General features: G+C 40.7%; 1 protein-coding gene across 1 annotated transcript in view; it reads left to right on the forward strand.

The window, feature by feature from the left end:
• Positions 1-15,990, forward strand: part of nudcd1 (NudC domain containing 1) — a 60,241-nt gene that overhangs the window by 2,989 nt on the left and 41,262 nt on the right. Inside the window, exons 2-5 of the mRNA XM_062047135.1 lie at positions 1,444-1,598; positions 5,595-5,780; positions 8,539-8,722; positions 8,966-9,157. Of these exons, the coding sequence (XP_061903119.1) occupies positions 1,444-1,598; positions 5,595-5,780; positions 8,539-8,722; positions 8,966-9,157 (717 nt within the window). The remainder of the gene's footprint in view (positions 1-1,443; positions 1,599-5,594; positions 5,781-8,538; positions 8,723-8,965; positions 9,158-15,990) is intronic.

The following is a 15,990-nucleotide window of genomic DNA, read 5'->3' on the forward strand; positions in this document are numbered from 1 at the left end:
GTGTATGTTTATATATGTATTTTATATATATATATATATATAATAATGGTAATGTATATATATGTGTATGTTTATATATGTATTTTTATGTATACATACATACAGTACATACATATATACACACAAAAACATACATATATACACACACATATATATATATATGTATATATATATGTATATGTATATATATATATATATAAACATACATATATATATATATATATATATATATACATATATAAACATACACACACATATATGTGTGTGTGTATGTTTATTTATATATATATATATATACATATATATATATATATATATATATACATATACATATATATATATATATATATATATATATATATATATATATATATATATATATATATATATATATATATATATATATATATATATATATAAATAAACATACACACACACATATATATGTATGTTTATACATATATATGTATGTTTATATATGTATATATGTATGTTTATATATGTGTATATATGTATGTTTATATGTATGCATGCATGTATGTACGGTATCCATCCATCCATCCATTTTCTACCGCTTATTCCCTTCGGGGTCGCGGGGGGCGCTGGAGCCTATCTCAGCTACAATCGGGCGGAAGGCGGGGTACACCCTGGACAAGTCGCCACCTCATCGCAGGGCCAACACAGATAGACAGACAACATTCACACTCACATTCACACACAAGGGCCAATTTAGTGTTGCCAATCAACCTATCCCCAGGTGCATGTATTTGGAGGTGGGAGGAAGCCGGACTACCCGGAGGGAACCCACGCAGTCACGGGGAGAACATGCAAACTCCACACAGAAAGATCCCGAGCACGGGATTGAACTCACGACTACTCAGTACCTTCGTATTGTGAGGCAGACGCACTAACCCCTCTTCCACCGTGCTGCCAATATATATTTTTATATATGTATGTGTATATATATATATATATGTTTATGTATGTGTGTGTATATAAGTGTATATGCATGTATGTATATACAGTATATGTTTATATTTGTGTGTATATATCTATGTTTATATGTATGTATGTGTATATATATATGTTTATATATGTGTTGTATGCATGCATGTTCCAAATAAACTCAAACTCAACAAAAAAAAAGAGATACAAATTGTGGCTGAATTTACGAGGTTTTTCCCTGGTGTGTATTCGCCAAACACGACTTAAGCCCTGACAAGATCAAGCTAATTAGCATTATTAGACCTTTAATGATGCTTAATAGCCGACATAAAGGTGGTTCATCATGTAAATGGCACCATTTGGCCCCGCTTGTGAATAGGGCCGCCTTATTATATGACGAGCAAGCATTATCCTTTTGTGACCACGCCACATATCGTCAAGTCTCTGCCCCAATTACGTGCCTTGGCCTTGACCTTCCGCCTCCTCCTTTGTATGCAGCTGTGGAAGAGGTGACGCTGAAGGACTCCCAGTACACGCTGGAGCACATGCGCGCCTTCGGCATGTACAATCACCTCCACCTGGACCCCTGGTACCAAGACAGCGTCTTGTTTGTGGACTGCAAGGGCCGACTTCTCAGCTTCACCGTCACGTTGGTAAGAGGCCCTCTTTGTTGACTGGAAGGCCGCCTTTTGCTTCTTCTCACGCACCGCTCGCATTTAGCGTTGTGATGATTCCGAGCCGCCAGCAGGTGGCGACCAATCGCTCCATATCGCTACTGTGCAAGAGTTTGCTTTTGTTTTTTTCCCCACACCCTATTAGAGGACCACAATGAGTCCGTTTTTTAGTACCATTAGTACATTTCTTCCTATTACAGAAAGTATGAGAATGTGTGAGCTGCTGCCTGCTCTTCTTCACCTGTACAATAATCTCCTCTTTGTCAAGATAATAACGCAGAGCTCGGATTTCCGACAGAGATATCTTTCCCGCAATCTTCATGTCCGCGGCGGAATTTGATCGAATCGAGGAATGAGAAACTCGGCACGGTCGTTTTAACGAGCCCGCGCTCCCGAGTGTCGCCGAGTCGAAAGCAAAAGCAAGACGCTAGGAAAGAAGGACAAAAACTGCATTTCCTGGCCCCCCAAAAAATGGAAGTTTTGAAAAGGAGCTGGAAGAGACGTGGCGTCGCACTGCAGGAGCGAGAGAAAGGGGTGGGGCCAGGGGGGCGTGGCCTGCGATGAGGGGAAAAAAAGGGTGACCTGGCTAGTTAAAAGTTAAAGTACCAATGATTGTCGCGAAATTATTATCTGCTTTTGACCCATCACTATTGATCACCCCCTGTGAGGTGAGGGGAGCAGTGAGCAGCAGCGGTGGCCGCGCCCGGGAATCATTTTTGGTGATTTAACCCCCCAATTCCAACCCTTGATGCTGAGTGCCAAGCAGGGAGGTGCCTGAGCAGTGGTTATTACTATCTACTAGGGTTGTACGGTATACTAGATACTAGTATAGTACCATGATACTAATGAATCATATTCGGTACTATACCTCCTCTAAAAAGTACCGGTTCCCCCCCGCTCCCCCTTTTTTTTTAACGGGCATGACGGCGCGTCGTCGTCACGTGGTGACATTGCTGGTTTTAGGAGCACAGGAGCATGTTAGGCAGCGCACACACACAGAGTACTTACAAGCAGACACAGTGTGTAGACAGAAAAGGGAGAATGGACGCATTTTGCTGTAAAAAGTAAAGATAAAGGTGAAGTTATAACGCTGAAACACCCTCAGGAAGAGCTGCTTTAAGACACAAGTAGCTAGTCCGCAGTCGGCAGTGTTTTAGCTACTTCTAAATCACTAATCCTGGCCTCCATGGCGACAAATAGAGTACTATTATCACTGGAGGACGAGGAATAGCTAAACATGCTTCACTGCACACCGTAGGAGGATACAATAGTTCACCGGCTTCACAATGTAAACGGGTGGATCTTCACCTGACATCCACTGTAATGATACCAAGTACAAGAGCGTATCTAGTCGATACTTCAATGATACAGGTCCAAGGTTTCCTGAAAGATTTAGAAAAAACAACTTAAATCCTTGCCCAGCTGTTTACTGACATACACTAATCATGTGTAGCTAACTAAATATCGTCATCGACCTCACTGACTACTAATAATGGGTATCCGCCCTGACAAAAGCCGTATCGCTCTATCACGAGTCGTGATACTTTGTCCGTTTCTACGTCTGAATGAATGTATGGGAAACAAAAGTACAAAAAAAACCACAAAATGTACACAGGACTCTAAAATGTTAATTTCCCTTCATAAGCTTGAGGAAAGTCTCCTTTGTTAAATGAGTCCTTATGCTGCCAAACACTGTCAACACAATCATCACCAGTGGACGATCGGCGCGTTTGGCACAGACGCGCCGCAGATGCAGCGTAAGGCGCCGGGGGGGCCGTCGCCATGGCAACAGGAAGGACGCGTCCGTCTCTCACAAATAAGTCGGCGCCGCTCGGCGACACCTTTCGTTCAAGGTTTGGCGTCATGTGACGTCACATCGGCGTTCTTAAATGAAAGGAATATTAGGATTTGTGGACTCAACTGCAGAGAGAGGATCCTTTTCAATAAAGAAATGTCCATAGAAAGCTCAGGTCTTTTAACTGTTTGTAGGAGAGGGAGGGAGGGAGGGAGAGAGAGGAGGAGAGAGAGAGAGAGGAAAAGTTGGGTGGAGGGTAGGGGGGTAGTGGAGAAAGAGAGAGAGAGAAAGAGAGAGAGAGAGAGAGAGAGAAAGTTGGGTGGGGGGGTAGTGAAGAGAGAGAGAGAAAGTTGGGTGGGGGGTAGTGAAGAGAGCGAGAGAGAAAGTTGGGTGGGGGGTAGTGGAGAGAGAGAGAAATAATGTAAAGACAGAGGAAAATTGGGTGGGGGAGAGAGAGAGAGAGAGGGGTGGGGGTGGAGAGAGAGAGAGAAAGAGAAAGTTGGGTGGGGGGTAGTGGAGAGAGAGAGAAATAATGTAAAGACAGAGGAAAATTGGGTGGGGGAGAGAGAGAGAGAGGGGTGGGGGTGGAGAGAGAGAGAGAAAGAGAAAGTTGGGTGGGGGGGTAGACAGAGAGAGACAGACAGACAGAAATAATGTAAAGACTGAGGAAAAATTGGGTTGGGGAGAGAGAGAGAGAGAGAGAGAGAGAGAGTTGGGTGGGGGGTAGTGGAGAGAGAGAGAGAGAGAGAGATAAAGTTGGGTGGGGGGGTAGTGGAGAGAGAGAGAGAGAAATAATGTAAAGACCGAGGAAAAATTGGGTGGGGGGGTAGAGAGAGAGAGGAAAAGTTGGGTGGGGGGGTAGTGGGGAGAGAGAGAGAGAGAGAGAGAGAGGGGAAACGTTGGGTGGGGGGGTATTGGAGAGAGAGAAAGAGAGAAATAATGTAAAGACCGAGGAAAAATTGGGTGGGGGGTAGAGAGAGAGAGAGAGAGAGAGAGAGGAAACGTTGGGTGGGGGGTAGTGGAGAGAGAGAGAGAGAGAGAAATAATGTAAAGACCGAGGAAAAATTGGGTGGGGGGGTAGAGAGAGAGAGAGAGAGAGAGAGAGAGGGGAAACGTTGAGTGGGGGGGTAGTGGAGAGAGAGAGAGAGAAATAATGTAAAGACCGAGGAAAAATTGGGTGGGGGGGTAGAGAGAGAGAGAGAGAGGGGGGGGGGGAAACGTCGGGTGGGGTGGGGTAGTGGAGAGAGAGAGAGAGAAATAATGTAAAGACCGAGGAAAAATTGGGTGGGGGGGTAGAGAGAGAGAGGGGGGGGGGGAAATGTTGGGTGGGGGGGGTAGTGGAGAGAGAGAGAGAAATATTGTAAAGACCGAGGAAAAATTGCGTGGGGAGAAAGAGAGAGAGAGGGGGGGGGGGGACGTTGGGTGGGGGGGTAGTGGAGAGAGAGAGAGAGAGAAATAATGTAAAGACAGAGGAAAAAATGGGTGGGGGGGTAGAGAGAGAGAGAGTGAGAGAGGAAAAGTTGGGTGGGGGGGTAGTGGAGAGAGAGAAATAATGTAAAGACAGAGGAACAATTGGGTGGGGGGGTAGAGAGAGAGAGAGAGAGAGAGAGAGAGTGGAAAAGTTGGGTGGGGGGTAGTGGAGAGAGAGAGAGAAATAATGTAAAGACCGAGGAAAAATTGGGTGGGGGGGGTAGAGAGAGAGAGAGAGAGAGATTGTAATTGAATTGAAAGAGAAGGAATATAAAGACCGGGGAAAAGTTGGGTGGGTGGGTGATGATGAGGGAGGAGGATGAACAAAAAAAACAACACTTTTTTGGTAAACATTGGGAAAGGCAGTAATACAGCATCAATCACAAAAGAACCCCATCTGGAGAGTGACCGTTTGACCAGAAGACAAATATAACACCAATGAGCGATCTCTGGCGTCACAACAGTTCTTGTCTCATGTTCTTTTTCATGTGTGGGGGACGACTGACCGAACAGGCCAATGCAGCAATACAACATCAATCACACCAGGACTCAAATTGTTGCTAGACAAGATATTATTCCTTGTGAAATGCCATGATCAACACTCAAGCCTGTTTTTGGATTATCGCTACAGAAATGCCGGCCCGAATTGTCAGAAGTAACCAGTGAAAAGGTATGGAAGTTCAAGTGAAACGTTGGTGCTTTGAATCCAGGACTCGGTGCTGGGCAAGCCCAGGGAGATCTTCCGCATGGAAGCGGACCGCGGCCGACGCGAGGACCGCCTGAACGCCTCGCTCAGCTTCACGTCAGCCACCTGGGCCGCCCTCTCCGACGGGGCCGGCAGACTCTACCTGCTTCGTACCAGCAAGCGGGGGGAGAGCACCCACTGCAAGTGGGAGGTGGGTAAACACCTGATCACCCTACAACAGGGGTGTCCAAATTTGGCCCGTAAGACGTCATGAGTTCTAATAAGGTAATACTGCTACTTTGCTCTTTTGTCGCCATCTAGTGGACAACGTGAGTATTTCAGGTCAGGAACATTTATTTATCCTCTGCAGCATTTACTTATATGACCCCATGCAGACAACCTTCCCTAGTCATGGTGCAAAAAAAAATGCAACCAAAACAGAACAGAACAAAAAAAAAATATTTTGGATTTTTTTTTAATCGATTAAGAATCGTTATCTTTCTAAAAATCGACTTTTGTTTGACACTCCTTCTAAATAGGTCAATAATTCATAACAATAATATTAATTCATTATTATTTTTTGAGCAGTGACTGTTTTTAAAAATAATTCCCGCCAAAATGATTGGGGATCCAAAAGGTCCCCACAAAATAAGTTTTACTATTTTAAAATAAAATGATTATTTTTTGCTTTCAACAAGTCTGTCGATTAGAAGTTTTTATTATTTTTATTTTATTTTTTTGTTCTATGCCGTTTTTGTCAAAGAAAACTTTTTTTTAATACAGCAAACACACAAAATATGAATTGTTTTCCCCTAAAAAATATTTCAAAGTGGAATATTTGATGTAAAATAATTGGAGCTTTAACTCAGTCAATAATTCATACCAACATTGATTTCATTTATATTTTTGGAGCCAATATAAAAAATCCCACTAAAATTAATCAGGGATCCACAAGGGCCCAAGTCATAAAAGTGTTAAAAACATGTCATACATTTTTTTTTTAATAGATTTTTTTTTAACTGTCATTTTTCAAAAAATATATTAAGTCAAAATCAATGGTGTTGAACTATTTAAGGCTCCGGTTACTTCACATCAAATATTCCTTTCTGGAAAAAAATTTGGGAAAATAAGGCGTATTTTTGTGTTTTTGCCATAACAACAACAGGGCTTTCTTTGATAAAGAAACGGTGTCTTTTTAATTTTTTAATTTTTTTACTCTATAGCGACAGAGCTATTTATTTAGTTTATCTACAGTTTTAAGTGTAGAATAATAATAATGAAACAATATATATGTATGACTTTTTAAAACAACAATTTGGACTGAGACTGATTAAACTTAAAGGTTGAAAAAAATCTTTATACGGTATTGTATTGGTTTTGAAAATATAAAATATAAACATTTTCATTTTTCCGTGTGCGGAAAAATTTTGGACACCCCTTCTTTATGTTGAAAATGTTTCTAGGCAGCAGAATGCAAAATCCCACTAAAATTAATCGGGGATCCAAAAGGGCCCAACTCATAAAAGTGTTAAAAATAAGTCATACGTTTTTATTTTTTTTACCAGAATTGTAGTTTTTTTTAATAGATTTTTTTTTAACTGAAATTTTTCATAAAAATGTAATAAGTCAAAATCAATGGTGTTGACCTATTTAAGGCTTCAGTTACTTCACATCAAATATTCCATTTTGAAAAAAATTCGGGAAAATAAATTATGATAAATGATAAATGGGTTATACTTGTATAGCGCTTTTCTACCTTCAAGGTACTCAAAGCGCTTTGACAGTATTTCCACATTCACCCATTCACACACACATTCACACACTGATGGAGGGAGCTGCCATGCAAGGCGCTACCAGCACCCATCAGGAGCAAGGGTGAAGTGTCTTGCCCAAGGACACAACGGACGTGACTAGGATGGTAGAAGGTGGGGATTGAACCCCAGTAACCAGCAACCCTCCGATTGCTGGCACGGCCACTCTACCAACTTCGCCACGCCGTCCCAATAAGGCATATTTTTGTGTTTTTGGCATAAAAAAACAGAGCTTTCTTTGATAATTTTTTTTTTTTTACTCTATAGCGACAGAGCTAAAGTGTATATACAGTTTTAAGTGTAGAATAATAATAATGAAACAATATATATGTATGACTTTTTAAAACAAAAATTTGGACTGAGACTGAGCCGTGGGATTAAACCTAAGGGTTGAAAAAAGTCTTTATACAGTATTGTATTGGTTTTGAAAATATAAAAATGTTAATTTTTTGGTGTGCGGAAAAATTTTGGACACCCCTTCTTTATGTTGAAAAGGTATCAAAGCAGTAGTTTCTATGCAGCAGAATGCAAAATCCCACTAAAATTAATCGGGTATTCAAAAGGGCCCAACTCATAAAAGTGTTTAAAAATAAGTCCATCCATCCATCCATTTTCTACCGCTTGTCCCTTTTTTTTTTAACACTTGAGGTCCTTTTGGACTGAAATTTTTCATAAAAATATATTAAGTCAAAATCAATGGTGTTGACCTATTTAAGGCTTCAGTTACTTCACATCAAATATTCCATTTTGAAAAAAATTCGGGAAAATAAGACATATTTTTGTGTTTTTGCCATAAAAAAACAGCTTTCTTTGATAATTTTTTTTTTTTTTTACTCAATAGCGACAGAGCTAAAGTGTATATACAGTTTTAAGTGTAGAATAATAATAATGAAACAACATATATTTATGATTTTTTAAAACAAAAATTTGGACTGAGACTGAGACCCTTCCGGGTCCGTGGGATTAAACCTAAGGGTTGAAAAAAATCTTTATACGGTATTGTATTGATTTTGAAAATATAAAATATAAAAATTGTCATTTTTCGGTGTGCGGAAAAATTTTGGACACCCCTTCTTTCTGTTGAAAATGTATCAAAGCAGTAGTTTCTAGGCAGCAGAATGCAAATAAATGGCTCAACTGGAGCGTTTGTGTCATCAGCCTCTGTTCAGTGAGGACTTGGGGGAGCCCTTCGTCGTCCTCCACAGCACGTCACACGTCCAGGCCGAGATCCACACCATGGAGGTCCTGCTCCTCCGCATCCTCAAGGACGCCCAGGAAACCAAAGGAAGTGGCTTCTCCGTGTGGCTGGAGTGGATCACGGTGGACAACACGGCGGGGCCAGGTGGGTGCTGTGACACGCATAATGAGATATCGATGGTTCCTCAATCATGCAGGACGTTGGCGCATGCAGATCTTGAACAAAAGCAGAGCGAGTCGTGCTTTACTACGTGATGGATTGAGGAGTAAAGAAGGTGCTGAGGTTGCAGAACTGTGCCAGGACACTTGACTCCAAGCGCTACATCTTTGTCACATCCTTCTTGTTAACGCTGCCTCGGGGACTCATGAAGACGTCTCCTCCCCGCAGGCCTGGAGAAGAATTACAAAGTGACCAAGAGGCGTGTCCTGAGGGGGAAGTCGGTGCCTCACTACGCCGCGGTGACGCCGCAGGGCGACGGCCTCATGGTGGCCTCAGAGAAGCCGTTCGTGGTCACGCACGTGGACGGTCGGCCCCTCAAGCAGCCCGTGACGGAGGCCGTGGAAGTGGAGAAGAAACCAGGTGGGTGCAAGGAGAAGCGTCACCGCGGGTTTATTCATCCGCGTTTTATTTGTCACAGCGTGCAACTCATTCCACATTTTGCTGCTTCTTTTGGAGCAGTTCTGATCGTCTTAGTCATGCCTGAGAGGTGGACAATGGCTCAATCCCAATGCTGACCCCTCCCCCTTTGTTTTGCGCGTTCACCTCAATCAGGTAAGGAGGAATGGCCAAGTGTGAGGGCCTCTAGATAAAGTGAGCTGGGTCCATCCATCCATCCATTTTCTACCGCTTGTCCCGTTTGGGGTTGCCGGCAACCCAAAATTTGTTCAAATGTACACCTTTTTTACAACATTGGAACACATTAGACTTAGACTTCCTTTTTATTGTCATTCAAATTTGAATTTTACAGCACAGATAAGAACGAAATTTTGTTACATAAGCTCATGGTAGTGCAGGATAAAAAAGCAATAAGGTGCACATATAAATAAATAAATATATATAAATAATATATAAATATATATATAAAATAAATAAATATATATAAATATACATATAAAATAAATAAATATATATAAATATATATAAATAAATAAATAGATTACTGTACAGATAAATATATTGCACTTTTCCACATGCGTCCACGTTTATGGATGTATGTTATATTGTCTTTTTTATTCCAGCGAGTTAATCCATTTTGGGGAGAGTTGAGGGGATCATTTAATTATGATGCGTTCAAGAGTCTTACGGCCTGAGGGAAGAAGCTGTTACAGAACCTGGAGGTTCTGCTTCGGAGGCTGCGGAACCTCTTTCTAGAGTCCAGCAGTGAAAACAGTCCTTGGTGGGGGTGGGAGGAGTCTTTGCAGATTTTCTGAGCGCTGGTCAGGCAGCGGCTTTTTGCCATCTCCTAGATAGGAGGAAGAGGAGTCCTGATGATCTTTTCCGCCGTCCTCACCACTCTCTGGAGAGACTTCCAGTCTGAGGCATTGCAGGCTAGTTAAACATTAGTTAAACATCTCAGAGGGTGAGATAACTCCTGGAAATGACTTGCTTAGAATGACCAAAGGTATACGTGTGTGTGTCCAAGTTAAAGGAAATGGCAGGCCGTCTTCTTCCAATGGCTATATTACAATCTTTGCAAGCTGGGTAACGTTTGCTGTGGTCTGGAACAACATGATAACGTTTGCTGTGGTCTGGAACAACATAGTAACGTTTGCTGTGGTCTGGAACAACGTGGTAACGTTTGCTGTGGTCTAGAACATAATCGTAACGTTTGCTGTGGTCTGGAACAACCTGGTAACGTTTGCTGCGGTCTGGAACAACCTGGTAACGTTTGCTGCGGTCTGGAACAACGTGGTAACGTTTGCTGTGGTCTGGAACAACATGGCGCACAAACAACTATCAGAAATGCAGCCAATATTACACACAGATGATGTGTCATGAGACATGCAAATATAAATTAAATACACAGAGTACATGAGTAAAGGAAATTAAATGAGCTCAAATATACCAACAAATGAGGCAAAATGATGCAATATGTACATACAGCTAGCCTAAATAGCATGTTAGCATGGATTTGCTTGTAGTCATGCACTGACCAAAGCATGCCTGATTAGCACTCTATACAAGTCAATAACAGCAACAAAGCTCACCTTTGTGCATTCACGCACAGCATAAAATGTTTGGTGGACAAAATTACACAAACAATGAGTGGCGTTGTATTGTCTGTAAATTTTAGCGTGTACATTTTTTATTGTAAGATCGTAAGATAGCATGCATTTAAAGCTTGGTCACAGAATCTGTCATTAAGGAAAGACGCTCTTAGATAGCTTCAGGTCCAGATGTCAATCACAGCTCATCCAGAGATTTCTGCTCTCGCCCCAGGGCATTGTGGAGCATAAACCCATTAGCGATGTCTGGTAGGAGCCTCCGCCTATAGCAATAGAGATCAGAGGTCGGAGGTCACCCGACTCAATTGGTCAGAACACGGATGTCTTCTGCATGTGTACAAACTGGGCTTTGTCCAGACTGGGACAACAAAGAGTATGAGACTGCCTGGAAGGTATATAAGGAGAAGTTCCCGTAACAGAGAGAGAGATTTTCATTTGGCTAACATCTCATCCAGGTTTGCTGCAGCACCTGTAATTGTGAGGACTCGCTTGATCAAACAAAAGCCATTTGTTCAACAATTCCTCACCGGCGTCACCTTTGGTCCATTCACATCACAGAGTCGTCCTCTGGTCCGGACGAGGATGACATGAAAGTTATACATGTAAACAAACTCTTCCGTCACAGTTCACACAACTACGATGAGTTTAAGGACCACCGAAATTGGTAGGACAAAACTGCGCTTGCCAAATACTCTAATCAGTGACGCATAGGATAGGATAGGACTTTATTGTCATTGCACAAGTACAACGAAACTGTTTTCAGCACAAACCCATTCAAGATTAGACAAACAAACAGTGTACAGGGTTACAGAACAGGAACGCTGATGGGTCGCCAAGGGCGCCCCGCAAAAGATAAGAAAAAGGTAAAACGCTGGGGAAGAAGATGAGTATAAAAATACAATCTAGACTGGGCTCCTAAGGGGGCCTAGTATAGAGTGGGAAAAAACCTCCATGCCATGCACACATAAACACGTTACATTTAATCACGACAACTCGCAACAGAGGGGCGGGGAGTTGTAGCCCTGGAGGGGGACTGCTGCTATGAAGCGCTGCCAGCCGTCCATCACCCCGAGGGGAAACAAGCGGTGGTGAAGGTGTGGAGTGTGTGTGTGTGCGTGTGTATGTGCCCATTGTCTTGGGTGTGATGATGTAATGTTCATAGGCTGGGGCCGTTCTGCATGCAAGCAAAAGTTCGACTCCAGGTGTCGTTGAGGAGGGAGGGAGGTCAAAAGCGTCCATCATTGAGGTGTCCTCGGGGGTGTTTTCAGAACAGCCTGTTCCTGTTGTTCACAGCGTCAAGGCCATTCGAGGGAGTCAAATCGTAGATTAGGATGTTTGTTTTCCGCGAGCAGACAATACAATGACTTGTCTGTTCTATTCGTCCATGCTGGCTGCTCTCATATTCAATTTTTCCTTTTCAAGCTTCTCCATGATGTGATCCATCTTGCGATTCAGTTCAGAAATCGCCACAGTCTGTGTTCCCACAGCCCGGCCCAAACCTTCCATTGTGACGAACAGCCTTTGGGCTCCTTGAGTGGCTGCCATCGTCTTACGAATTTGACATAAACACAACGCATAAACACAAACAAAGTGGGCGTTCCAACAACTACAAAGAGTTGTGTAATTTTTGTCCTCCTACAGCAGGCCTGGGCAGTTATTTTGACTCAGGGGGCCACATTTATAGAAAAAATGTCTCTGGGGGCCGGTATATCTATTAATGTTGGAAATTTCCGATTAATACATTTCCGAATAATAAAACATTTATGATGTAAATGTAAATAATACACTTATAGTTATTGTTGTTAATAACAATGATGCTCATGGTTTTGTACAGATGTTCGCCCGTTGCTACTCAATACTTAATTGTTTGTTGTATTTCTTATCGCTTGTTAGATTGATCGAGTTCCAGTATGTTTTGCTAAAATAGCCGTGGTTATATTATTTGTTTTATCCATTTGGAAAGAATAAACAGCACAGCCGCTGCCACTGTTTGTTTATTGTATGTTTTCAGCGCTCGTTACGACATGCCAGCAAGGCGTAGGTTGTTGCTTCTGAACACTGCTTTCCTTGTTTTCTGCCTCATCATTAATGTCACATGTTACATGTTTGTGAAAAGTCTTTTTTGTCAAAATTTGGCCACAAATAGAACCAGCCGATTCTGAAAATGCACACATGACAAATAATCCTCTTGAAAAAACACTTCAAGTTAGCTGAAAATTCTAAAAAAAAAAAGGGTGCCGTTTCAAAAACTCCATGAAGAACACAACGAACTTGGACTTTGTCTCTCTGTTTTTACAAATCCTGGTTAAGATTCTCATGTTGGCTGTTCACCATTAAAGGTGTTTGGAAAAGCAATAGAGTGTTTCCTAAAAAAACACATTCATCTATCTTCATTCAAATATTACAATTGTAATATTACCACAACAGTTACTATAGCCATAATCAAGGTAACATAACTACAAAGTTAACCAATGTGAACATGGTAGATTCAAGCATAAAATGAAATGGAACAAACACAACAAATGTAGAAACACACATTTTTACAATGGAGTTCAGGGTGCGCATCGTGCTTTCAACCAATTGCAAGCGCTGCTTGGAACTCTAACTCAGTAGTTCTTAACCTTGTTGGAGGACCAGTTTCATATGCGCATTCACCGAACCCTTCTTTCGTGAAAAATAAAAAATAAAAAAATTTTCAAATTCAAAACAAAGTTATATGTTTTTTTAGTGGTGCACAAAATGAACCGTGCATGAACATCACCTTGTTCAAAGAACAAAACCAACACAGTACATGAACTCACAACAAATTACACACCTGTAAATCAGATGGAAAATTAGAGGGAATATTGTTTGGTGGTAACCATAGTACGCCGATAGGAAGAAGTTTTTTATTTACACGATGAGTCGGGTGTGTCTTGACCTCCGCCGAACCCCTGAGGCCGACTCACTGAACCCCTAGGGTTCGATCGAACCCAGGTTAAGAACCACTGCTCTAACTACAAAGATGATGGTCAAGTTGACTTGAGTCTTTGCATCTTATTTTATCCTTAGAGTGGATAATTTCCAATGAAAGAAGGTACTGTGCCTCGATTCTGCCGCCATCTGCTGCCAGCCACAACAGGAGCAGCTGATTGCTTACACCTGCGCTGATTGGAGTTGCTGCAGCCAATCCAGAAGGCGCTTAAAGTCAGCTGACACGTCATCTTTAAACACAGTCATGTGTGACATGGGTTACACTTAAATTGCTATTGCGACATCCAGTGGGCATATTTAGGGCCGGATTAAAACCTGTTCGCCTCGTGGACTGTACGTTTGACAAGCCATGGGGGAGGGTTAAGAAGAGGAAAGTGGGGGACTTCGGACTGAGCCAATGTGTCTCTCACCACATGGTCCCTTCAATTAATTCCCATTTCAAATGAATTCAAAGAAATGTTACAACATTGCTCCATCCCATGAAATCCAATACCTGAACCCTGACCAACAGTCCCGCCTCCCTCCATGAGACCTGTGACCACACCACATTCATCATCATTAAGGTTTTATTAGGTTGTCCGGGTCGCCCTCATTACCTTGTTGGTTCCGAGTTCACTTGAAAGGTTCTGCTAAAAACAATCCATTTCTCTTAGAGGAAGAGCCAGATGTTCAAAGTGGTGCTTGTTTACCTGCAGATGCATATTTTAGCAAGGCTTTATTCAATGCTAAACCAACCCACGTATCCAGGATGGAATATTTAAATTGTGAATTAGTTTATGTTGAGTGAAGCAGTGTTCACTTGCAGATGCAAGGGTTTGTTGTAGGGCTAGACAATTAATAGAATTTTAATTTCCATTTCGATTATGGCTCCTCACCATTTATGAAAATATAATAATCGGAAAAAACAATTGAAGGGTCGCGCAGTTATAGTTATATAATCATATAATCATAAATTAATCTTTCAGCACGGACACAATGTTGACATCTATAGTTATATTTTGATAAACAATCATAAATGAATCTTTCAGCACGTACACAATGTTGACATCTATAGTTATATTTTGATAAACAATCATAAATGAATCTTTCAGCACGTACACAATGTTGACATCTATAGTTATATTTTGATAAACAATCATAAATGAATCTTTCAGCACGTACACAATGTTGACATCTATAGTTATATTTTGATAAACAATCATAAATGAATCTTTCAGCACGGACACAATGTTGACATCTATAGTTATATTTTGATAAACGATCATAAATGAATCTTTCAGCACATACACAATGTTGACATATATAGTTATATTTTGATAAACCATCATAAATGAATCTTTCAGCACGTACACAATGTTGACATCTATAGTTATATTTTGATAAACAATCATACATGAATATTTCAGCACGTACACAATGTTGACATCTATAGTTATATTTTGATAAACAATCATAAATGAATCTCTCAGCACGTACACAATGTTGAGATCTATAGTTATATTTTGATAAACAATCATACATGAATATTTCAGCACATACACAATGTTGACATCTATAGTTAAATTTTGATAAACGACCATACTGTAAATGAGTCTTTTAGCACGTACACAATGTTGACATCTATAGTTATATTTTGATAAACAATCATACATGAATCTTTCAGCACGTAGACAATGTTGACATCTATAGATATATTGAAACGATCATAAATGAATCTTTCAACACGTACACAATGTTGACATCTATAGTTATATTTTGATAAACAATCATACATGAATCTTTCAGCACATACACAATGTTGACATCTATAGTTATATTTTGATAAACAATCATAAATTAATCTTTCAGCACATACACAATGTTGACATCTATAGTTAAATTTTGATAAACGATCATACTGTAAATGAGTCTTTCAGCACGTACACAATGTTGACATCTATAGTTATATTTAAACGATCATAAATTAATATTTCAGCACATACACAATGTTGACATCCATAGTTATATTTTGTTAAACGATCATAAATGAATCTTTCAGCACGTACACAATGTTGACATCTATAGTTATATTTTGATAAATAATCATAAATGAATCTTTCAGCACATACACAATGTTGACATCTATAGTTATATTTTGATAAACAATCATAAATGAATCTTTCAGCACATACACAATGTTGACATCTATAGTTATATTTTGATAAACAATCATAA

Source organism: Entelurus aequoreus, linkage group LG05 (genome assembly GCF_033978785.1).
Source record: "Entelurus aequoreus isolate RoL-2023_Sb linkage group LG05, RoL_Eaeq_v1.1, whole genome shotgun sequence".
Taxonomy (NCBI): domain Eukaryota; kingdom Metazoa; phylum Chordata; class Actinopteri; order Syngnathiformes; family Syngnathidae; genus Entelurus; species Entelurus aequoreus.